The 25,263-nt window shown below is 42.6% G+C and overlaps 2 protein-coding genes and 1 non-coding gene across 13 annotated transcripts in view; 1 reads left to right on the top strand and 2 right to left on the bottom strand.

Moving 5' to 3' along the window:
• Positions 1–25,263, top strand: part of TK2 (thymidine kinase 2) — a 97,612-nt gene that overhangs the window by 8,398 nt on the left and 63,951 nt on the right. The window lies entirely within an intron of this gene.
• CMTM2 (CKLF like MARVEL transmembrane domain containing 2) lies at positions 7,710–25,170 on the bottom strand. Of its 2 annotated transcripts, none has more exons than XM_025888773.2 (4): positions 24,663–25,170; positions 24,359–24,520; positions 8,512–8,613; positions 7,710–8,084 (listed from the first exon to the last, which is right to left on the bottom strand). In XM_025888773.2, exons 1-4 carry the CDS (start codon positions 24,954–24,956, stop codon positions 7,869–7,871), a joined length of 774 nt encoding a protein of 257 aa, XP_025744558.1. In that variant the 5' UTR covers positions 24,957–25,170; the 3' UTR covers positions 7,710–7,868. The 2 variants fall into 2 exon arrangements, with proteins under 2 accessions (XP_025744558.1, XP_025744559.1); XM_025888774.2 differs by having other exon boundaries at positions 24,359–24,517; positions 24,663–25,164.
• LOC112837018 (U6 spliceosomal RNA) lies at positions 17,764–17,870 on the bottom strand. Its single transcript, XR_003211613.1, has one exon. It is a non-coding gene; the product is annotated as a U6 spliceosomal RNA (small nuclear RNA).

The raw sequence follows: 25,263 nt of genomic DNA on the forward strand, positions 1-25,263 counted from the left end.
CAGGGGGAGTGGGAGAGGGAGAAGCAGGCCTCCTGCTGAGCAGGGAGCCCGATGCGATGTGAGGCTTGATCCCAGGACCCTGTGATCATGACCTGAGCCGAAGGCAGACACTTAACGACTGAGCCACCCAGGCACCCTGGCACCCCAAGTTTTATTTATTTTAGAGAGAGAGAAGGGACATGAGCAGGAGGGGCATAGGGAAAGGGAGAGAGAATCTGAAGCAGGGTCCATGCTGTGTGTGGAGCCCAATGCAGGTCTTGATCTCATGACCCTGAGATCATGACCCAAGCCAAAATCAAGAGTCAGACGCTTAACCAACTGTGCCACCCAGGTGCCCTGACAGTTATTTTCTTTTAACACTTGAAAACTGTGCCGTTTCTTTCTGGGCTCCATGGTCTCTGATGAGAAATCCTCAGTCATTCAAATTGTTGCATCATTTTTCCCTAGGTGCTCACAATATTTTCTTCTTCATCTTTAGTTTTCAGAATTTTGATTAGGCTGTATCTGGGTATGAATTTTTTGTTTCTTCTGTTTGAAGTTTACTGAATTTCTTGAATCTGTAATTTATGTCTTTTGCTAATTTGGGGAAGTTGTCAGCCATGATTTCTTCAAAAAGTTTTTGTGCCATACTCTTATTCCACTCCTTGTGGGAATCCAGTGATACAAATATTAGACCTTTTGAGTGGCGCCTGGGTGGCTCAGTCGTTAAGCGTCTGCCTTCAGCTCAGGTCATGATCCCAGGGTCCTGGGATCAAGCCCCACATCGGGCTCCCTGCTCCGCGGGAAGCCTGCTTCTCCCTCTCCCACTCCCGCTGCTTGTGTTCCCTCTCTCTCTGTCAAATAAACAAACAAAATCTTTAAAAAAAAAACAATAACAAATATTAGACCTTTTGATATTGTCTCTAAAGTTCCCAAGGCTCTGTTCATTTTTTTCAATCTTATTACTTTCTTTTGTTGAAATTGGATAATTTCTCTTGATCTATCTTATTTATTTATTTCAGAGAGAGAGAGATCACAGGGAGCGGAGGGGCAGTGAGAGAAGCAGACTCCCTGCTGAGCAGGGAGCCTGACTCAGGACTCAGTCCTAGGACCCTGGGATCATGACCCAAGCTGAAGGCAGACGCTTAACCGCTTAACCTACTGAGCCACCCAGGCGCCCCTTAATCTATCTTCACGTTCACTAACTCCTTCCTCTGCCATTTCTATTCTGCTATTAAGCACATCCAGTGAGATTTGTATTTTGGTTATTGTGTTCAGTTCTAAAATTTCCATATGATTTTTTTATATCTTATATTTCTTCACTAAGACCTTCTATCCACTTATTTCACTTATTCTTATACAATATTCTCTTTCAAGTTTTTGTCTAATCATCTACCATTTGTGTTATTCTTGGGTTGCTGTATGTTGACTGTGTTTTCTCTCATAAAATGTTGAGATTTTTCTAGTTCCGAATATGTCAACTAAATATCGATTGTATCTTGGACATTTTTCATATTATGCTATGAACTCTGGATTTGTTTAATTCCTATAGAGATCATTGGGTTTTGTTTTGTTTTTTATTTTTAATTAATTAATTTTTTAAAAGATTTTATTTTTTGACAGAGAGAGAGAGACAGAGAGAGAGGGAACACAAGCAGGGGGAGTGGGAGAGGGAGAAGCAGGCTTCCCACCGAGCAGGGAGCCCAATGTGGGGCTCGATCCCAGGACCCTGGGATCATGACCTGAGTCGAAGGCAGATGCTTAACAACTGAGCCACCCAGGCATCCATTTTTATTTTTTTTTAATTTTTTATTTTTTTAAAGATCTTATTTATTTATTTGAGAGAGCGAGAATGAGAGAGAGAGAGAGAGAGCACATGAGAGGGGGGAGGATCAGAGGGAGAAGCAAACTCCCTGCTGAGCAGGGAGCCTGATGCAGGACTCGATCCCAGGACTCCAAGATCATGACCTGAGCCGAAGGCAGTTGCTTAATGACTGAGCCACCCAGGTGCCCCCTGTTTTTTATTTTTTATTTTTTATTTATTTATTTTTTAAGAGTTTATTTATTTATTCGACAGAGAGACAGCACAAGCAGGCAGAGTGGCAGGCAGAGGGAGAGGGAGAAGCAGGCTCCGTGGAGCAGGGAGCCAGACGTGGGGCTCGATCCCAGGACCCTGGGACCATGACCTGAGCCGAAGGCAGCCGCTTAACCGACTGAGCCACCCAGGCGCCCCTGTTTTTTATTTTTTAAGCAGGCAATCAACTGGTTAGATTTAGGCCACAATATCCTATCACCACTGAACTGTGGCTCCAATGTCAGTTCAGTTTTCTTTTCTTTTTTTTTTAAACAATTTTCTAAAGATTTTATTTATTCGAGAGAGAGAGTGAGAGTGAGAGAGCACAAGCAGGGGGGAGGGGCACAGGGAGAAGCAGACTCCTCGCTGAGCAGGGAGACCAATGTGGGGCTCAATGTCAGGACTCCAGGACCATGACCCGAGCTGAAGGCAGACACTTAACCAACTGAGCCACCCAGGCGCCACCCAGTTCAGTTTTCTTTTTTTAGTAAATTCTTTTTTTTTTTAAGATCTTATTTATTTGACAGAGAGAGAGAGAGAGAGAGAGAGAGACAGTGAGAGAGGGAACACAAGCATGGGGAGTGGGAGAGGGAGAAGCAGGCTTCCCGCTGAGCAGGGAGCCTGATGTGGGGCTCGATCCCAGGACTCTGGGATCATGACCTAAGTGGAAGGCAGACACTTAATGACTGAACCACCCAGGTGCCCCCTCAGTTCAGTTTTCAAAAACTTTGCAGTACTGTTCTGGGGTAAATCCCATTTGGTCATAGTGTATAATAAGTTTGATGTCCTGTTAGAGTTGGTTTGCTAATATTTTGTTGAGAATTTTTACATCTATAGTCATAACAAATACTGGGATATAGTTTTCTTTTTTTTGTGATATCTTTAACTAGCTTTGGTATCTTTTGTAATGCTGGCTCCATAAAATGAGTTAGAAAGTGTTCCTTTGTCTTTTGTTTTTTGGGAGAGTTTGAAAAGGGTTGGTAATTCTTTAAATGTTTGGTGGTACTGGACTTTTATTTGTTGGGAGGTTTTTGGTTACTATTTTGATCTTTTGTAGATCTGTTGAGATTTTCTATTTCTTGAGTCAATTTAGGTAAATCGTGTGTTTCTTGTGTGTATGTCTTTTCATCTAATTTTTTAGCATAAAACTATTGTAGAATTATCTTGTAATTCTTTTTATTTCTCTATCATCAGTATAATGTCCTCACTTTCACTTCGGACTTTAGTCTTTTTTTTTTTTTTTTGTCATTAGGTAAAGGTTTGTTGATCTTCTTGATACTTCCAAAGAACCAAATTTTGGATTTGTTGATTATTATTTTTCTACTCTGTGTTTTATTTATCTTTGCTTTAATCTCTGTTGTTTCCTTTCTTCTCCTATCTTTGGGTATAGTTTGGTCTTTTACTGGTTCATCAAGATGTAAAGTTAGATTATTTGTTTGAGATCTTTCTTCCTTTTTTTTTTTTTTAGATTTTATTTATTTATTTGAGAGAGAGAGAGAGAGAGAGAGAGAGAGAATGAGAGATAGAGAGCACGAGAGGGAAGAGGGTCAGAGGGAGAAGCAGACTCCCTGCTGAGCAGGGAGCCCAATGTGGGACTCGATCCCGGGACTCCAGGATCATGACCTGAGCCGAAGGCAGTCACTTAACCAACTGAGCCACCCAGGTGCCCGATCTTTCTTCCTTTTAAATGTAAGCATTTACACCTGTAAATTTCTCTCTGAGCACTGCCTTTGCTGCATCTCATAAGTTTTAGTATGTTGTATTTTAGTTTCATTCATAAGTAGGTATTTTCTAATTTCTTTTTCTGATTTCTTCTTTGACCCATTGGTTGTTTTCCACATATTTGTCAGTTTTCCAGTTTTCCTTCTGTTACTCATTTTTAGCTTCATTCCATTATGATCAAAGCAGATAATTTGTATGATTTCAGTGTTTTTAAATTTATTGAGACTTGGTTTGTGTCCTAACATCTGGTCTATCTTACAGATGCTTTCATATGCACTTGTGAAGAATGTGTATTCTGCTGTTGTTGGGTGTAATGTTCAACATATATGTTAGGAGTAGATGGTTTATAGTGTTGTTCAAGTCCTCTATATCCTTACTGACATTCTGTCCAGATGTCCTATCCGTTGTTGTTGCAGTGCTATTCTGATCTGTTCTGTGTGTGCCTGAGTTTCCAGTCTGAGAACTGTGTCATGGCCTTCCCCGTGGTTTATTTCTCCAGGCCTTTGGTTTCCTGTCTAGGGTGAAATTCATGCATCCACTGCTTGGGGGTGGTCCCAGGAGTTCATATACAGCTTGATGGGATCTTTCTCTTGAGATCTTTCCTTTTCATGGTCTCCTTGACACTTTCAAGTTCTGAGGGGTCTTCTGTCTATAAAGCTTGTTTAGTTTCTCTACTCAGTTTCATACTTCCCACCACTGCTTCTGATACAGAGAGAAAAAAACCAAGGGATTTCCTTCATACTCTTGGGACCACGGTTCTTCTGGTCAGAGAGGAAGCTTTCTGTATCTTGGAATTTTGCGTTTCTGCTTGTTTGGCTGCTGCCATCACGGCCATTGATGCTCTGGTGTGGTCTGGAGGCTGGGGTGGAAGAGAATGGTAAAAACAAAATCCCAGGGAATTATCCCATTCTTCCTTATCTGCAAGGGCTCTGTTTCTTGTTCCTTGGACTAGTGTATTAGTCACCTTGGGCTGCCATAACAAAATACCACAGCCTGGGTGGCCTGAACAGCCAGAATTTATTTTCTCACAGTTCTGGAGGCTAGAAGTCCAAGATAGAGGTGCCAACAAATTTGGTTTCTGGCGAGAGCTCTTTTCCTAGTTTGTCGAAGGCCACTTTCTCACTGTGTCTTTACATGACCTTTCCTCTGTGCACTTGTATAGAGAATGTAAATGAGCTATCTGATGTCTTATAAGGACACTAATCCTATTGGATGAGGGCCCCACCCTTATGACCTCATTTAACCTTAATTTAATTTAAAATTTTTATTTGTATTTTTTAAAGATTTTATTTATTTATTTGACAGAGAAAGACACAGCAAGAGAGGGAACACAAGCAGGGGGAGTGGGAGAGGGAGAAGCAGGCTTCCCGAGGAGCAGGGAGCCTGATGCGGCACTCAATCCCAGGACCCTGGGACCATGACCTGAGCCGAAGGCAGATGCTTAATGACTGAGCCATCCAGGTGCCCTAATTTAATTTAAAATTTTTAAAAGATTTTTTAAAATTTTTATTTATTTGACAAAGACATATAGAGAGAGCACAAATAGGCAGAGTGGCAGGCAGAAGGAGAGGAGAAGCAGGCTCTCTGCTGAGCAGGGAGCCCGACGCAGGGCTAGATCCCAGGAGCCTGGGATCATGACCTGAGCCAAAGGCAGCCGCTTAACCAAATGAGCCACCCAGGCGCCCACCCTTAATTTTTTTATTTTTTATTTTTTTTTAAGTAGGCTTCATGCTTGTCGTGGAGCCCAATGTAGGGCTTGATCTTGTGACCCTGAGATCATGACTCGAGCCGAAACCAAGAGTTGATCATTCAACCAACTGCACCACCCAGGCACTCCCCCCATTTTTTTAAAAAAGATGTATTTGTTTTGGGGGGTTGCAGAGGGAGAGTCAGCGTGGAGCACGACGTGGGGCTCAGTCTCAGGATCCTGAGATCATGACCTGAGCTGAAACCAAGAGTAGGATGCTCAACCACCTGTATCACCCAGGCGCCCCTGCCTTGTTGTCTTCTAATATCCAGGTAGCATTTGATGTTTGGCTTTGTTCTCATGTCAGTAACATCTTTGTGCTGTTTCTCGTGCTCTGAAAACTCTGGGAATTTTCTCTTTATCTTTCAAGTTCCTGTATTTTACCAAGCAATGTGGACTTTATTTTCCATATCACTAACTGTCCATTCTACTAGTCAACCCTCCTGTTAAATTTTAAAATCTTTTTCATAATCCCACCAACTCCTCCCCCACTAAGAACTGTTGTTAGCTTATCGTCCTCCTTACGATTTTTGTTTTAGGCACACAGTATCCATCTTTACTCTGAATGTACTAGTTAGGATTTTTCAGAATCTGCATTTTGATCAGATCCATAGGTGATACATTCCCTACTCCTAGCAGATATTCACCTGATGTAGTTTTGCTCCAAAGGGGCATCTTCCTGAAGTCTCTGATGACCACAGCCCTGTCCCAGGATCCCTGGCTCAGCATGACAGGTGGTTACATCGTTATGTTCCAGCCCCAGCCCAGGCCCACTGCATGCCTTCTCTGTCTGGATGTGGAGAACTGCCTGCTCAGAGAGCTGCCTCCAGGGATTGAGACGAATGGCCACACAGAGGAGTTCAGCAAGGTCTACCCCGTTCCGTGAGATTCTGAACACAGTTCTGTTTAGCTTACATTTTTAGATAAAATTTACATATGATGAAATACACAGGTGTTGAGTATACAGTTGAATGCTTGGACAGATGTATATACCTGTGACTACTCCCCCCAGTGAAAATAAAGAACTTTCTCATACCCTCATGCCCCTTTGTAAACAGTCCTCACACTCCTCTTGAAGCAAAGAGTGTGTCCATTTCTTTCCCTGTATTTTTCTCTGTTCTTGAACTTCTTAGAAATAGAATCATAGGGTATGTCCTTCTCTTGCGTCTGCCTTCTTTCACTCAACATGGTGTGAGAGTCGTTGTTATGAATCTTTTATTTTTATCATTATTCATTATCATGTTGTATCATTCTTTTTTATTGCTGAGTAGTATTCCGTTTTGTGAATGTAGCACAGTTTAATTTATCTCCTTTTGAAGATTTAGGCTCTTTTTTTACCTTTTGGCTATTATGAACATTCTAATACACCGTTCCTCTTGGCTCAATACCTAGGAGAGGAATTTCGGGTCACATGGCAGGATAGCCTGCACTTTTGAGTTTTTCTCTACAAGGTACCTCCCTCTAGTTGCTCCCACTTTCGGTAGAGTTATGCCGCATCCTGCCCAGCCTGCATGGGCTTCCCCCCCCCAACCTCGCCGAACACCAGGCTACAGCCTCTTTCCAGCCTCACTTGCTGCTCTGTAGCAGCCGAGTATGTGCTCTCCCGGCAGAGGTGGACCCTTCCACTTGGGCGGGAACTGTGGCTCCAGGGCCCAGCTGAGCCTGGCTCAGGGCTTATGCTCAGGTCCTCACTGAGGGAGACACTGCAGGTCCCAGAGGGCTGGCTGGAGTCCCCTCGGTTCTTCCTGTGCCCATCCTGCCTGGCCCATGCACCAGCCTGACTCTGGCTCTCGGAGGCCCTGAGCCCTGAGGGGATGAGACCACCTCTTTGCCCTCTTCCTGAGTGCACCTCACACGAGGACCAAGGCTAAACTGCAAAGTAAGAGTAAGGAAGGCCAACAACCGATTTTTCTCATAGGGACTACCTGGATGCTTAAAAAAAAAATAGAAAATAAAAATATCAATAGGAACAAAATGTTCATTTTGTTTTGCAGTCTCTGGTTCTCCTCTGGCCCTTTTGGCTGATCACTGTTGACACAGCCGGTGTCACCCACACTGCTGGTCCCCCAAACCTCGTGTGCCCTGTGGCCGGCAGGTGCCCCAAGAGGCCCAGCTCTGGTCTTGCCCTCTGCACCAAAACACTCAGTACTGTTTGTTGAATGAACAAAATAATGTTTACGTCAACTCTAAGCTTTAAAATCCATTTAAAGAGGAATTTCTTTTCCAAGGAAAGGTGGTTATTAGGATGGAAAGGAAAACCATTCTAGAGAGAAGACAAGACGGACAGTGGACATATGTTTTGTGGTAAAACACGCTGTCGCTCTGACAGCCAGACTCTCCTTCCCATCATTTCTTGCCTCCCTTTCCTTTATCCTTGGGCTTTTCTCCTGCCTTTTCTGGTACATTTTCCGGTGGCTTTTCTCCTTCCTTTGGCTTGTCTAACTTTTGCTCCTTTCCTGCAGGGGGAATCAGCACATTCCTTTTGACTCTCTTGCCTTTGAAATGTTTTCTTTGAAGACATATATCGATTAAGGCGAAAAGTCCAGCCACGCCAATAAGGATCTGGAAAACAAAAGAATGAACTTTTGCTTTTCATTCCAAAGCAGGCAGTCTCTCCTTGTTTCTAATTCGTCAGCAGGTGCCAGTTAACACATCCCTTGGTTCCCCCAGACGTCCAGACCCGACACTCCGACTTTGCCCCTCCCCCAACCTCAGCATCCCTCTCTTAAAACCCAGCCTGGGTGTGGCCCATTGCCTTGGGGATCAAGGCAGCTAGGAGGAGGAAGCCCTTAGCTCAGCTGGCTCCCTGGACAGCATCTTTATTTAAGTGGCTTCTTCATTGGGAACATTGACCAGCTTTACTTTTAAACTTTGCACGGGTCCCAAGATTTTGCGAAAAGAAAAGAAGCCCTTTCCTTAAGTCAGGGGAAAACACCCATTCTCCAGAAGAGGTGATTTCTGAGCAAATAAAGTTCCCAACACGACTCACCACAGCAATGAAGTAGTGCATGGGCATGGTCTGTCGGCTTCTCACAGCTATGACTACAGCCCCCACAAGGAAGATGAAGGCGAACAGGTCATTGAGAAGGTCCTGAAAGCGTGGGAGATGGGAGAGTCGGTCACAACCAGAACCAAACCCCCATCAACACCCAGCCCGGCATCGCTTCCTCCAGAGGAGATGGTTTCCAAACTTCTGCCTAATTTTGTGTTTTTGTTTTGTTTTAAGATTTTATTTATTTATTTGACAGAGAAAGACACAACGAGAGAGGGAACACAAGCAGGGGGAGTGGGAGAGGGAGAAGCAGGCTTCCCGCGGAGCAGGGAGCCCGATGCGGGGCTCCATCCCAGGACCCCGGGATCATGACCTGAGCCGAAGGCAGACGCTTAACGACTGAGCCACCCAGGCACCCCAAACTTCTGCCTAATTTTAAAAATATATATATGAAGATAAATATACATCAGCTGGGTGGACATGTTCTGGTTCCCAGGGCTGGGCTCTTTGTGTTGAGACCCAAAGCTCAGGCTGCTTAACTGCCTTCATGGGCCCCCTCTGCTGCCATCTCCTCTGAAATCACACATTTAGTGGCTAATTGTTTCTTTCTTTTTTTTTTTCCTCTAATACTCATTTAAGTAAATGCACAACTGTTCAACTTAATGGTGAGTACAACCCTCCATCATCTTTCTACTGTCAGGGCCAGCTCCCCTCTCTGGATCCAGAGTGGGCTGTATCGCTGGCAGGAGGCTCTGTTGGATTCTGGCCTCTCTGCTTGGGAGCCCGGCAGCTGCCTCCTCCACCCCTGCCCCCACCCCCCTCCTGCCTTACTTCCTAGACACTCCCCTCTTTGCAAGGCCACACCACCTCCTCCATCATCATCCTCCCTTTCTATCCCTTCTGGCCTCAATCTTAACCTTGCCCCATACTTATTTCCTTTACCTTCCTGAAAATGTCCAGATGTTTCCAGCTTGGGCAGAGGGCTGCTTTCCCTGCAGGTACCATGCACGGCCACTCCCTGGCATAGCCAAGCTTAGAGTTGGCCAAAGCATGGCCCTTGCAAGCCAGCTTCCTCCACCATCACTCGTGCGGTGATGGTAGCCCAGCCTGTGCACTCTCTTCATCATGTGGGCAACAGCTGACTCGGCAGCCCTGGACGAGGCCCGCCCTTTCCCCTTGGTTTCCGCGATGCAGTTTTTCTGTTAATTGTCCTTCCCTGGCTACTTGTTGTGGGCCTTTTCTTTTCTTTTTCAGGGTTTTGAATTTTAATACATTTCAAACATACTATCCCCACTCCCACTTCCAGCAGCCATGAACCACTGAGTTTGAAGATGTTAACATCTTGCAATATTTGCTTAGAGCACTAAAAAAAAAAAAAAAAAAAAAAAGCCAGAAGTAAAACTTTGTGGAGCCACAGGGTCACCCTTTCGTGCCTCTCACTCAGAGGCAGACACACACATTGGAGCTAATGGGTACTTTTCCCAAGAGTGTATTCATATTTTCCTCCATATTATATATTCACAAACAGTATGTACTATTTTATGTGTTTTGCAAATTTAAATTTAAATAAAAGATATCTTCTAGCATTGGCTTTTTAAAAAAAAGATTTTATATATTTATTCATTTAGAGAGAGCATGTGCATGCACAGGGAGGGGGACAGGAAGGGAGAAGAGGGAGAGTATCTCAAACAGATTCTGTGCTGAGTGTGGAGCCTGACATGGGGCTTGATCTTGCAACCCTGAGATCATGACCTGAGCTGAAATCGAGTCAATTCCTTAACTGACTGAGCTACCCAGGTGTCCCAGCATTGTTTTGTTTTTTTTTTTTTAAAGATTTTATTTATTTATTTGAGAGGGAGAGAGAGAGCACAAGAGCAGGGGGAGGGAGAAGCAGACTCCCTGCTGAGCAGGGAGCTGGATGCTGGTCTTCATCCCAGGATGCTGTGATCATGACCAGATGCTTAACTGACTGAGCCACCCAGGCCCCGCCCCCAGTATTGGCTTTTTAAACTTAACAAAGTTTGTGAGATTTATCAATTTTGAGAAATACATATTGAATTCATAAATTTTAACTGATGTATGCTATGAATAAACCAAACTAGAGACATTAGGTTGTTTCTACCTTTTAGGAAATTATTATTACAAACCCTGCTGCGGTGAAAACGCTTGTCTGTGTCTTCTGTACATATTTCCTCCTGGTAGGAATCAATAATCAAAAATCTCCCAGGGGCACCTGGGTGACTCAGTCGGTTAAGCGTCTGCCTTCAGCCCAGGTCATGATCCCGGGGTCCTGGGATCGAGTGCCGCATGGGGCTCCTTGCTCAGCGGGGAGCCTGCTTCTCCCTCTCCCTCTGCTTGCCGCTCCCCCTGCTAGTGTTCTCTCTGTCTCTCACAAATAAATAAAATCTTAAAAAGAAAATCTCCTAATTAAGAAAAGCCCAGAACCAGATGGCTTTACTGGTGAATTTTACCAAACATCTAAAGGAGAATTAACACCAATCCTCAAGCTCTTCCAAAAAATCAAAGAGGAGGGAACCACTCCCAAACTCATTTTATAAAACCATCATTTTCCTGATACCAAAACCAGAAAAGGACACTACTGGAAAAGAAAATTTCAGGCCAATCCCTGATGGATAGTAATACAAAAAATCTCAGTAAAATGCCAGCAAACCAAATTTAGCAGCACATTAAAAGGATCGTTCACCATGATCTAGTAGGATTTATCCTTGGGAGGCAGGGATGTTTTAAACATATGCAAATCAATCAGTGTGGTAGGTCACATTAGTACAATGAGAGAAAAGAATCATATGATCACCTTAATAGACAAAGAAAAAAGCATTTGACAAAATTCAATATCCATCCATGATAAAAACTCTTAACAAATTAGGCATAGAAGGAACATACCTCAACATAATAAAGACCATACATGACAAGCCCACAGCTAACATCATATTCAATGGTGGAAGGTTGAAAGCTTTTCCTCTAAGATCAGGCACAAGACAAGAGGGACCACTCTCACCAATCCTATTCAACAGAGTGTGGGAAATCCTGGGTAGAGCAGTCAGACAAGAAGAAATAAAAGGTATCATCATATCCCTGATCTCATTTTTCTACTGGTTTTAAAATTTTTCTTTATGATGGCTCCTGTTGTAAAGTTTTAATGTGATACATAGTTTCTCCCTCTCTCTCGCTCACACACACATTCCCAAGAACATTTATTAAATATTCAGTTCATTTGGTTTATAATGGCCACCTCTGTTATATACCAAGTTGTCATATGTATGTAGGTCTGTTTCTGAGTTCTTTTATTCCTGTATTCGTTTTCTCAGGCGACCTTAGCAAAATACCACAGACTGGGTGGCTTAGACAACAGGCATTTATTTTCTCATTGTTCTGGAGGCTGGATGTCCATGATCAAGGTGCCAGCATATTCAGTTTCTGGTGAGGGCTCTCTTCCTGGTTTGCAGACGGCTGCCTTCTTGCTAGGTCCCCACATGGCCTTTCCATGGTGTGCACAGTGGCACAGGGAGGAGGCAGGGGGAGAGGGAGGGAGGAGAGGAAGAGGGAGAGAGAGAATGCTCTGTTGTCTTTTCTTATAGGGACACTAATCCTATTGGATCCGGGTCCCACTCTTACGATTTCATTTCATCCTAAGTACTAGTCTAGAGGCCCCATCTGCAAGCTTAGTCACTCTGGAGGTTAGATTTCAGCCTATACATTTTGGGAGTACACATTCAGACCATAACAATTCCATTAGTCTTTTTGTCAATCCCTGAGCTAATACCAAAGCTTTATAGTAATTCCAATATCTTGTTGGGTGAGTCCATCCTTGTAAGAATTTTAGAATCACCTTGTAAAGTTCTAGGAACAACCTCCGTCAGGTTGAAATTTCTACTTAATTTATAGATTACTGTGGAATAAAACGAATATCATCTTTATGATAGCAGTTCTTCAGATCTGTGAATGTGGTGTATTTTTCCATTTATGTAGAGTTTTCTTATGTCTATTAATAAATTATGATCTCTGTGTAAAGTCTTACACATCTTTGAACAGGTTTATTCTAAGTTTCTTCTGGTTTCTGTTGCTGTTTTAAATGGTTTCTTTGAAAAGTCACATTTTCTCATTGTTCATTGCTGGTATTCTGGAACGATAGTGTGTTGGTCTCTGGTTGTCCTGTGGCACTCAAGCAGTTCTGGTAATTTCACTGTAGATTCTTTTAGATTCTCTATGTGGAGAATCATATTATCTGTGAATGATTCTAGTTTTTTTTCCCCCTTCCCAATTCATTCACTTTTTGTTTTTCTTGTTACACTGTGACTAATTTAAGATCTCCAGCACAGTGCTGTACAGAAGGAGGGGTAGTAGGCATTGCTAAGGAAATGCTTCTAAAGTTTTACCATGAAACACAATGGTTATTGTTGGTTTGGGTAGGTACTTATTAAGATAAAGATGTTCTCTTTTAAAGTAGTTTGCTAAGAGTTTCCTAAAAATTAGTATTGAATATTAGTTTTTCTGAAGCCCGTGAGATGACATGGTTTTCTCCTTTAGATACAAGATTGTAAATCAATAGAATTTTGCAGACTAAACCATCTTTGCATTCCTGACACATACCCTGCTTGATCATGATGTATTGCTTCCTTATATATTGCTTGAATCAGTTTGCTTATGTTTTATTGAGGATTTTTATAGCCACATTCAGATAAGCTATATATACTATATTATATATATACTTTACTTTCCTTATAATGTCTGGTTTTAAGATCAAAAGCCTATTAGATAATACAGCATATTATCAGGCCTTTAAAAAGAGAGAAGAAAAAAGGGACAGACCAATGAAACTGATTGTAAAGTCTAGAAATAAACCCTGCATTTGGGATTTTAACATTTAACAAAAATGCCAATTAAAATCAGTGGGGAGGGGGTGCCTGGGTGGCTCAGTCATTATGTGTCTGCCTTCGGCTCCAGTCATGATCCTAGGGTCCTGGGATCGAGCCCCGCATCAGGCTCCCTGCTCAGTGGGAGGCCTGCTTCTCCCTCTCCCACTCCCCCTGCTTGTGTTCCCTCTCTTGCTGTCTTTCTGTCAGATAAATAAATAAAATCTTTAAAAAAAAAATCAGTGGGGAGGGGCTCCTGCTTGGCCTAGTCAGTTAAGCATCTGCCTCTGGCTCAGGTCATGATCCCAGGGTTCTGGGATTGAACCCCATGTCAGGCTCCTTGCTCAATGGGGAGGCTACTTCTACTCCCTTCCCCTTGACCCTCCCCCCATTCATGCTCTCTCATTCTCTCTCTCACAGGCGCTCTCTCCCCTAAATAAATAAAATCTTAAAAAATATAAAATCAGTGGGGAAAAGATATGCTATTTAATAAATGAATAAATTGAGTGATAAGGTAGAACAACTGGATAGTCATCAGGATATAAAGCTAGAGGGGCACCTTGGTGGCTCAGTTGGTTAACTGACTCTTGATTTCAGGTCAGCTCATGATCTTGGGGTTGTGAGACTGAGCCCCATATCAGGCTCTGCACTCTGCTTAAGATTCTCTCTCACCCTCTCCCTTTGCCCCCTTCTGCCCCCCTTCCCCACACACCCACCCACTCACGTGTATGCCCTCTCTCTCTTAAAGAAAAAAAGAATATAAAGCTGAAGTCATGTTTCACACCATATACCAAAATGACTCCAAATTAGTTTTTTTTAAAGATTTTATTTATTTATTTATTTGAGAGAGAGAGAGAATGAGAGAGAGAACATGGGGGGGAGGGTCAGAGGGAGAAGCAGACACCCTGCTGAGCAGGGAGCCTGATGCGGGACTCAATCCCAGGACTCCAGGATCATGACCTGAGCTGAAGGCAGTTGCTTAAGCAACTGAGCCACCCAGGCTCCCAAAATGACTCTAAATTAACCAAAAGATTTGAATGTAAAAAGTGAAACAAGTGCCACATGAAAACATGGATGAATTTTTTATAACTTGTTTTTCTATTTCTTTTTGAGTCAATTTTATGTTATATTTTTTACAGGAAATTATTATCTAAACTTTCCAATTTATGGGCATAAAAATTCACATTTTCCCTGTAATCTTTAAAAATATATTCTTGATCTTTTTTTTAAAAGATTTTATTTATTTATTTGAGAGTGAGGGAGAGAGAGCTTGAGTACAAGCACTGGGGGAGGGGCAGGGGGAGAAGGAGAAGCAGACTCCTTGTGGAGCAGGGATCCCGATGTGGGACCCAACCCCTGGGATCATGACCTGAGCAGAAGGCAGGTGCTTAACCAACTGAGCCACCCAGGTGCCCTCTTTTTGATCTTTATACTAATATTTTTCTTTGTTCATTCTCTTTTTTCCCCCTTGGGATCCATCTACTTTATTCGTCTTTTTCAAAGAACTAGATATTTTGTTTTATTAGTCCTCACTATGGATCTTTGTTTCCTATTTCATTAGTTTTAGCTCTTATCTTTGGCATTGCCTTCTTAATTCCATTGTTTTGTTCTGGTACCTTCTTATGACTATTAATTTTCAGTCTTTTCTAATTATATAGATTTGAATTTGAATAGTTTAGGGACATTCTACAGATAGGATTTGTGAATACTACATAAATACCAAATCCTCATATGTTTGGGGAACACACTAGATTTCCCCCCAAACACTTGGGGATTGAGATAAATTTTACTGATTGATTTCTAATTATATTACATTGAAATTAGAGAATATGTTCTGTATGATAATCAATTATTTGTTATTTATCTACATTTACTTTGTGATGTTATTGAGGATAATTTTTTTAAGATTTTATTTATTTGAGAGAGAGAGAGAGACAGAGAGAGAGAGAGTGCATAAAGGAAGAGGGAGAAGCAGACTCCCCGCTGAGTAGAGAGCCCAATGCAGGGCTCCATCCCAGGACCCTGGGATTTATGACCTGAGCCGAAGGCAGACACGCAACCGACTGAGCCACCTAGGTGCCCTGAGGATAATTTTTTTATTTAAAGATTTATTTACTTATTTGAGAGAGAGAGCCTGAGCAGGGGAAGGGGCAGAGGGGGAGGGGGAGGGGGAGCGTCTCAAGCAGTCTCCCCACTGAGTGCAGAGCCCAACATGGGGCTTGATCTCAGGAGCCTGAGATCACATCCTGAGTGAAAATCAAGAGTTGGACATTTAACCGACTGAGCCACCCAGGCGCCCTGAGGTTAATTTTTATGATTGTTCCACGTGTACTTGAAAAGAATATATAGCCTGTTCTGTTGGGTATAGGGTTCCATATGTTCTATGTATGTCATTGGATCGGCTATCAATTGCTGAAGGAGGCACGTTAATCTACCACTTATGGTTGCTGTTTGCAGCATGTTGTTCTTCCTTATAAATAAGTTCATTTTTGTTTTTTTATATTTGGGGGCTATCTTGTTAGGTGCATACAAGTTCAGAATTACTATACGTGGTGATCTTTATAAACTTAAAAAAACACATAAAATTGGCTTAATCTGGTATTAAAACTATGCCAGTTTTCTTTTAGTTAGTATTTTCCTTTTATTATTTTTTCCATCTCTTATAGCTGGATTAAAAAATATCTATTCTTAGAGTCCTCTGTCTGTTAAGTGAAGAATATAGTCCATTTATATTTGTCACCATTTCTGATATATTTGGATTTATTTCTGCCATTTTATTTTATTTTTTCTATTTAACTATGCCACATCCTTCCCACCCCCCCTGCTTTTCCCTTCTATGAATTAACTCTATTCTCTTTTCACTCTTTCCCCTCAATAGGTTTGATGTTATATACCCGGAAATTCTGTTCTTTGGCAGAATACAAAATTATGTTTTAATATGTTAGTGTTAACATTATTACCAAATGTCCTTCCAAATCAACGACTTTTAATTCTTATTGTACACCACTACCGTGGTCTTAACCTGTTACTATGTTGCTGCCGCTTCAGTTCTACCTTGTTTTAGTGTTCTCTCCCCACCTCCCAAAACTATTAATATATTTTTTAAAACCTCAATTTTGTCTTAATGTTTATTTAGGTCAATCCACACGCTCACTAGGCTCTTTGCTTACTGTTCCTTTTTTACATGGCACACATTTCTTTTTGGTTTAATTTCCTTCTTCCTGAGGTACATCTTTTAGTAGTTCTTTCAGTGAGGGTCAGGGAAAAGAAATTGTTTCATTCGTTGTTTAAAAATATCTTTATTTTACTCTTGCCACCTCATCCCTTTAAAGAAATTATTCCAGTATTTTCTGGCCACTGTTACTGCTGTTGAAATATATGAAGTTATGTCTAGTAGTTTGAGGGGTTTTGTTGTCTTTGGTTTTTTGTTTTTTTTTAAGGTAAGTTGTCTTTTGGTTTAATTTTAAGTTTTCCTTTGTTTCTGGTGCCTCTATGACATGCCTAGGTGTGGTTTTTGTGTTTATTTATTTTTCTTGGTACACCTTTGAGGTTTCATGTCTTTCATTGAATCTAATATTAGTTTGGCCACCTCAGCTCTTTTTTGGTCACTATTTACATGGAGTATCTTCCCATTTTTACTTTCAACTTATTTGTATCTTTGGACTAAAGTGAGTCTCTTATGTTCATATTGTATCAGTTTAAAATGGATCATTTAAAAAATCCATTCTGATAATCTCTGTCTTAGAGAGTTTAATCCATGTGCACTTAAAGTAATTACGGATAAGGACTTATTTCTGTCATTTTGATTTTTGTTTTTTATATATCATATCTTTTTGTTCCTCAATTCCTCCATTATTACCTTCTTTTGTGTTTAATTTTTTTGTAATGTACCAATTTCATTCCCTTCTCATTTCTTTTTCTACATATTATTTAGTTAATTTCCTAGTGGTTACATTGGGGTTCCAATTAATATCTTAAATTTATAATAGTCTAGCTTGAATTGATACCAACTTTGCCTCAGTAGTACACAAAAACTGTTATCATCACAAATTATATCTTTACATACAGTCCCATTAACATGGATTTATAATTATTGTTTTATGCATTTGTCTTTTAAATCATATCAGAAAAAAGAAGTTACAAACCAAACATACAATAATACTGGCTTTTATATTTACCTATGTAGTTACTGTTATTGGTGTTCTTTATTCTTTTATGGCTTCAAGTTACTGTCTAGTGTCCTCTTATTTGAGCCTGAAGGACTCTCCTTAGCATTTCTTGTAGGGCAGGTCTACTAGCAACCAACTCCCTCAACTTTTGTTTTATCTAGGAATGTCTTAATTTCTCCTTCATTTTTGAATGATAATTTTGTTTTAAAAATATGGAACGCTTCACGAATTTGCGTGTCATCCTTGCGCAGGGGTCATGCTAATCTTCTCTGTATTGTTCCAATTTTAGTATATGTGCTGCAGAAGTGAGCACTTGAATGATAATTTTTTCTTTTTTTATTACTATGTTAATCACCATACATTACGTCATTAGTTTTTGATGTAGTTTTCCATGATTCATTGTTTGTGCATAACACTCAGTGCTCCACGCAGAATGTGCCCTCTTTAATACCCATCACCAGGCTAACCCATCCCCCCACCCCCCTCCCCTCTAGAACCCTCAGTTTGTTTTTCAGAGTCCATCGTCTCTCATGGTTCGTCTCCCCTTCCGACTTACTCCCCTTCATTCTTCCCCTCCTGCTATCTTCTTCTTTTTTTTTTAACGTATATTACATTTTTGGTTTCAGAAGTATAGATCTGTGATTCAACAGTCTTGCACAATACACAGCGCTCACCATAGCACATACCCTCCCAATGTCTATCACCCAGCCACCCAATCCCTCCCACCCCCCAGCACTCCAGCAACCCTCAGTTTGTTTCCTGAGATTAAGAATTCCTCATATCAGTGAGGTCATATGATACATGTCTTTCTCTGATTGACTTATTTCACTCAGCATAACACCCTCCAGTTCCATCCATGTCATTGCAAATGGCAAGATCTCATTCCTTTTGATGGCTGCATAATTTGAATGATAATTTTTTAAAAAGATTTATTTATTTATTTGCGAGAGAGCGCATGTGTGAGCAGAGGGAGGGGCAGAGGGACAGAGGGAGAGAGAGACAGAAAGAAGCACACTCCGCACTGAGCGTGGAGCCCAATGCGGGGCTCAGTCTCATGATCCTGAGATTATGACCTGAGCTGAAATCAAGAGTTGGGTGTTCAACTTACTGAGCCACCCGGGTGCCCCTTGAATGGTAATTTTTTAAAAAAGATTTATTTATTCATTTGAGAGGGAGAGAGCACAAGTGCGAGCACAAGCAAGGGGGAGGGTCAGAAGGAGAGGGAGAAGCAGACTCCCCACTGAGCAGGGTGCCTGATGTGGGGCTCAATCCCAGGACCCCATGGTCATGACCTGAGCTGAAGGCAGACACTTAACCAACTGAGCCACCCAGGTGCCCCTTGAATGGTAATTTTTGAAGGATAATTTCAATTTTGAAGGGTATTGTATTCATTTCCTGGAGTTGCCATAACAGTACCACCAACTAGGTGGCTTAGAACAATGTAAATTAAAAAAAAAAAAGAACAATACAAAGTTATCGTTTCATGGTTCTGGAGGCCAGAAGTCTGAAATCAAGGTGTTGACAGGGTCATGCTCCCTCTGAAGGTGCTAGGAAATGATCTCTTCTGTCCTCTCTTCTAGCTTCTGGTAACTTTAAGCATTCCTTGGGTTGTTTCACCTTCCTATATTCTTCTTGTGTCTTCTCACATCACCTTTCCTCTGAACATGTCTGTCTCTGTGTCCAACTCTCCCCTTTTTATAAAGATACTAGTCATACTGGATTAGAACCCACTCTAATGACCTCATCTTAAGTAGATCATCTGCAAAGGCCCTTATTTCCAAATAAGTTTATGTTCACAGGTACTGGGTATTAGGACTTCAACATATTTTTAGGGGACACAATACAACTCATAACACATAGCAAATTTAAAAGATTTTAAAATTTAAAAGAATTCTTAGTTGACAGGGTTTTGTTTTGTTTCTTTCAGGACTTTACATCATTCCACTGCCTTAGGGCTCCATGATTTCTGATGAAAAATCAGATGTTAATCTTATTTAAGATCCCCTGTACGAAATTAGTTGCTTCTCTCTTGTGACTTTCAAGACCTTGTCTTTGTCTTTGGACAGTTTGATTATAATGTGTCTCAGTGTGTATCCCTTTGAGTTGATCCTACTTGGTCCTTTTTGGATGTGCAGATTTGTATCTTTTATCAAATTTGGGAAGTTTTTAACCATTTCTGCGAATTTTGCTTCTTCCCCTTTATCTCTCTCCTCTTTTGGGATTCAGCATATTTTAATATACTTGATGGTGCCCCACAGGTCTCTTCAATTTTCTTCATTCCTTTTTTCTTTCTGTTCCTCAGACTGGATAATCTCAATTGACCTATCTTCAAGTTCACAGATTCATTCTTCTGCCTGTTCAAATCCACTGTTAAATTAATCTCATCAGTTTTTCATTTCAGTTATATTACTTTCAGCTCCAGAATTTCTTTTGGCTCCTTTTTATAATTTCTCTTTACTGATATTTTCTCCTTGTTCATGAATTGTTCCCCTGATTTTAGTTCTTTAAGTATTTTTAAGATAACAGATTTAAACTCTTTGTCTAGTAAGCCTAATATCTGGGCTTTCTCAGAGACAGTCTCTATTAATTTTTTTCCCCCACGAATGGGCCATACTTTCTTATTTCTTTGCATGCTTTATAATTCTGGGCATTTTGATTACTATAATATAGTGACTCTGTAAATCATATTCTTCTCCCTCCCCAGGATTTGTTGTTGCTGATTGTTGTGAGGTATAGGCATTTGTATATTTAATGACTTTTTTCTAAACTGTTTTTTTTAAAAGACTGTATTCTTCCAGTGCTACCACTGAAGTCCCTTTTTCACTAGCCTAATGGTCAGGTAGTGATTTGAAAGAGATTTCCTTAAATATCCAGAAACAAACAAAAATACTCTCCCAGTCTTTGCAAGTTGGCTTTGTGTTGAGGCACTCCTTCAACACTTGTCTAGGCTGTTTAGAACTCTGTTTTCACTTGCTGCTTGTGCAGAGCCTAAAGGTCAGCAAGGTGCAAAAGTTTAGGGTCTTTTGTGAGTGTGTGTCCAGCCCTCAGCATGTGTGTGGCCTTCTGGATTCCCTGGTATGTGTGGTAGCTTTTCAAAGCTCTTATTCCCCACTGAATCTCCTTCCCTAGCCTCTTCCTTCCCAAACTTCTCGTCTATTGCTTGCCTCATCTGATTTCCCTTGCCTCAGGTGGTTATGGTTAGTAGATATGCCTTTAAAGGAGGCTGCTTCAGCTCTGAAAAAGCTCTGTGGCAGGTGAAACAAAGTCAAGTTCCTGGTCCCATCCCTCAAGGAGCCACCAGACAGGTAAAAACACACAATCATAATTTTTTGAGAACAAGGTCTCTATTGTTCCCTCTGCTACCAGCGAGGAATGTGACCAGGAATGTGGGCTATTGTCTTCATGGCTATGGACAAGCTAGGATGTGAGGGTTGGTGGGTAGGTACATTAAAATGCCACAAGACTCTCTTACCAAATTCAACAGCTTCTTTTTTCTTTTTTCTTTCTTTTTAAGATTTTATTTATTTATTCATGACAGAGAGAGAGAGAGAGAGAGAAGCAGAGGGAGAAGCGGGCTCCCAAGGAGCAGGGAGCCCGGTGTGGGACTCGATCCCAGGACCCTGCAATCATGACCTGAGCCGAAGGCAGACGCTTAACCATCTGAGCCACCCAGGCGCCCAACAGCTTCTTTTTTCATTAAGCATTCCCCTAGTTGTTGTAAGGTTTGTTTTTTTTAAGATTTTTATTTTGTTTATTTGAGAGAGAGAGCACAAGCTGGGGGATAGGCAGAGGGAGAGGGAGAAGGGAGCAGGGAGCCCAACATGGGGTTTGATCCCAGGACCCTGAGATCATGACCCAAGCAAAAGGCAGATGCTTAACCATGCCCAACATGGAGTCTGACAAGGGGCTCAATCTCACAACCCTGAGATCACGACCTGAGCTGAAACCAAGAGTCAGATGCTTAACTGACTGAGCCACACAGACGTCCCATAAGTTTTTTTAAATTAGATTCCAGAGTTCTGAAAAGGTTGATTCTGACAGTTTTTGTCAGTGTTGCCTTAGTGGAGAGACAGAGTTTTGGCGTTCGCAACTCTGCCATTTTTAGTGATGTCACTCATTAAATCTGGAGAGTTCTCAGTCATTTTCACTTTGAGTATTTCCCCTCCTCCATTCTTTTGAGCCTTTTCTTCTGGAATTCCTATTAGGCTAATGATGGACTTTCTCAATCCATTTTCTCTATCTCAACTTCGCTCATATTTTCTCTCTTTATTTCTCATTGCCATATTCTGGGTAATTTCCCCACATCATTTGGTTTGCTAATTCTCCAGTTTTGTCTGATATGCTTTATAACCCATTTATTGACATTTTTATTTCAATAACTGTATGTTTAATTCTAGATATTATATTTTAGGGGCACCTGGGTGGCTCAGTTAAGCGTCTGCCTTTGGTTCAGGTTGTGATCCCAGGGTCCTGGGATCAAGCCCCGCGTCGGGCTCCCTGCTCTGTGGGAAGGCTGCTTCTCCCTCTCCCGCTCTCCTTCTGGTGTTCCCTCTCTGTCTCTCTGTCAAATAAATAAAATCTTTAAAAATATAGATATTATATTTTATACTTTAAAAAAGATCTTTTTATTCTGTCCTCAGAATGTCTTATTCTGTTCTTAGAGCTCTGTTTATATCTTTGATTATTTTAAGTGTATTTCTTATTATTTTCAGACAGCTCTTCTATTAATCTCATATTCTCAGGGTTTTAATCTTCCCATTTGTTGTGTTTGCTGATTCTCAATTCCTGGACATGGGGATTTTAAAATCAGGTGTCTTGTAGTTTTGGACTGTGAGTTTGTTCTTGGCAAGCCCCCTGCCCCCACCTGTCCTGTGAGAACCTCTTTATGCTTTGACTGGGACTTTGCATTTGTTTCTGTCAGGAGTCCCAGGGACATCATTAGAACATCATTAAGTTAGGATCCGATTTTATGCTAATTCCCAGGCACAAGTTTTCTAGGCTGCATGAAGGTTTCCAGGAGGAAAGTAGTTAACAATTCAAACCAAGTCCATACAAAATTCAGGCCCAAGGTTTCTATTTCTCAAGGTGGTCTTTCTTTTCTTTTTTCTTTTTTTTTCTTTCTTTCTTTCTTTTTTCCTTTCCTTTCCTTTTCCTTTTCCTTTTCTTTTCCCACTCAAAGCTCAGACAGAGATGAACATGGCTTCTTGTTCCTGTGTCTTCTCTGCCTGTCTTCGCAGGGTGCTGGCTTATGCAGGGGTCTTAGTTCTGAATCCCCATCTTGCTCAGGACCAAGGCCTCACCTCTGCTAACTGAAGAGTGTATGCACATCCACACTCTTGCTTCCTGGAGGCAATACTTCATGGGCCAGTCCTACCCACACTTCAACAGCGGACTGAGCTCCACTCCTGTTTTTCATTTCTGGCACTTGTGTGTCTCCTTTTTTTTTTTTTTCCTGCTGGCTCAGACATTCATCTACTGCAGTTGTGTTTACATTTTCCCTAGTAGTTTTAGATAGGTGCAGTAGGAGGATTTTCAGGGTTTATTGATTCTTCATTTTGTTGGAACTAAAAGTATCTTCTCAAGTTCTTTGGCTTTCCCTTTATTTTGTCCTCTGCTTATCCCTCTCCCAAGAGTCGTATTTGGTCCTCTTCTCCTTTCTCCCTATATTGGGGGTCCTCACCTACACTGCTGAGACCTATGAATCCCTGGGCCTTAGTCACTTTTGATAAGGAAGCAGAACTGAGTGCAGTTAGGGACTCAGAATCTACGGACAAAGCTGGGTTTGAATCCTTTTTCTGCCACTTGCTAGCTGAGTTACCTGGGGGTACATGATGTGGCCCTCCTGAGACCTTTCATATGTAAGGTGAGTGAAACCCCGAGTTTAGTGCCCTGGAGGTACACTGTGAATGTGCAGTGAGATGGAAGTTAGGTGGGTGCACTCTGTGATCACACAGGTGATGGCCAGGGATTCAAGGCCCTGAGTCCTCAGGCACAGCATCAAGCACTTTGCATTTATTTCTCAGGCACAATCGCATGAGAGGTTATTACTGTCCTCATGTTACAGATGAAGGAAACAGAGGGCAGTGGATGACTGCTTTGGGCTTAACATCCTTTTTTTTTTTTTTTTTTTGAGAGAGAGAGAGACAGAGAACATTCACATGGAGGAGGGGCAGAGGGAGAAGGAGAGAGAGAATCTTAAGCAGGCTCCATGCCCAGTGCAGAGCACTACAGGGGCTCGATCTCACAACCCCGAGATCATGACCTGCGCTGAAATCAAGAGTTAGATGCTCAACCGACTGAGCCACCCAGTGCCCCTATGCTTAACATCTTTTACAGGGAAAGTCACTGGAGATCTAAGACTGCTTTAGAAGGGATTTCTTTAAAATTCTCATTTTATTTTACTGATTTATTGGAAGATTGGTTTTCTTCTTTGAATCCTGGGGATGGGCTACGTTCTGGGGTGATCTCTCCACACTCAAGTGTGAGCTGGCACAGAAGTGGAAGGAACAGCTGGTTGCTATACGGCCCCTGCTCCCATGGAGAGCAAAGCTTCCAGAAAGCAAAGACCTCTTCCTTTGACCACCAGATAGGTAAGAAGCCCACCCTGCCCCCCAACCCCCAAGCTGCCTTTTCTACCTACCTTCAGCTGCTCCTACCCTGGCCCACCCGACGTGCTGAGCCCATGCCCTGGGCACTAATGTGGAATGTGGCGCATGTCTCTCTGTTCAGTCACTTCCAGGTACCCAAACATACGCATGAATGCATCCCAGCGGCAGGCACTCCCCACCTCCTCTCACTTACAGAAATAGGCCACAGGATGAAGGGCATGTATCTGTTGATGGCGAAGGTGTAGATAATGAAGAAGAAGCAGAAGACGGACAACTCCATGGTGATGATGAGTGTCAGGAGAGGGTGCACGGTGGTCCCCGTGAACATTACCAGTGCAGCTATTAGGCAGCCCTGCTGGGAGACATACACCTGAGCTATGGCAGAGGGCTCTTACTGGCTCTACAACCCTTCCCGAGCCCCTTTGGAGCCTGCTCCTTCTCCCTCTTCCCATCGTCGGACCCCCATCCCCCCGCCCAGGGATACCAGACCAACTTACCAAGCTCAGGATCTTGACCTCAGCGTGCCCCATAACCCAAAACTCTTTATTGCTGTCCTTGAGTTCCCACTTGTAGCGGCGACACCCCTTCCTCATGCCCACTTCATCCTTGGGCTGCACTGACTTTTCCTTTTTCTTGGGCCCCTGGTCTTTCTTGTCTTGGGGTTTGGGGTCCGATGACGCCGGAGGGGGCGGGGGCGCAGCTGCCGGCGCCGGGGGCGCAGCTGCCGGTGCCGGCGGCGCAGCTGCGGGCGCCGGGGCGGCCGCTTTGCCCTTTTTGCCTTTGTCAGCCATCTTTCCGTGGGAGTTCTTAACTTCTCACCGGCTGCCGGATCTCTCCTGCTGTCCCCGGATAGGCCTGGCCTCTGAGCGAGTCTGGTGCCCACCGACCCGCCCGGAGGTCCCGCTCAGCCAACGGCCAGGAGCCGGCGAACGCCAGTGCCTGGCGCTGCCCCGCGCGCCGCGTCTCCTCGCGCCGCCTCACCTGGCTCCGGGCCGACCCGGTCGCACCGCGAGGACCCCAGTGGGTGCCGGGCCGGCTGCCTCCAGGGCCACCCACCCCCCACGCGGGAGCCCCCGCCTCCCCGCCCTCCTCCCTCCC

This window comes from Callorhinus ursinus, unplaced genomic scaffold (genome assembly GCF_003265705.2).
Source record: "Callorhinus ursinus isolate GAN/ISIS: 27379988/994484 unplaced genomic scaffold, GSC_fseal_2.0 scaffold37, whole genome shotgun sequence".
NCBI lineage: Eukaryota > Metazoa > Chordata > Mammalia > Carnivora > Otariidae > Callorhinus > Callorhinus ursinus.

Bases quoted from the DNA above. Each gene is read 5' to 3' on its own strand.
- CMTM2 (XM_025888773.2), bottom strand. From the start codon at position 24,956: ATGGCTGACAAAGGCAAAAAGGGCAAAGCGGCCGCCCCGGCGCCCGCA. The intron at 24,521-24,662 runs GTAAGTTGGTCT...TATGTCTCCCAG, and splicing joins AGGTCAAGATCCTGAGCTTG to CAGGGCTGCCTAATAGCTGC. The intron at 8,085-8,511 runs GTGAGTCGTGTT...TTTGTTTTCCAG, and splicing joins TGCACTACTTCATTGCTGTG to ATCCTTATTGGCGTGGCTGG.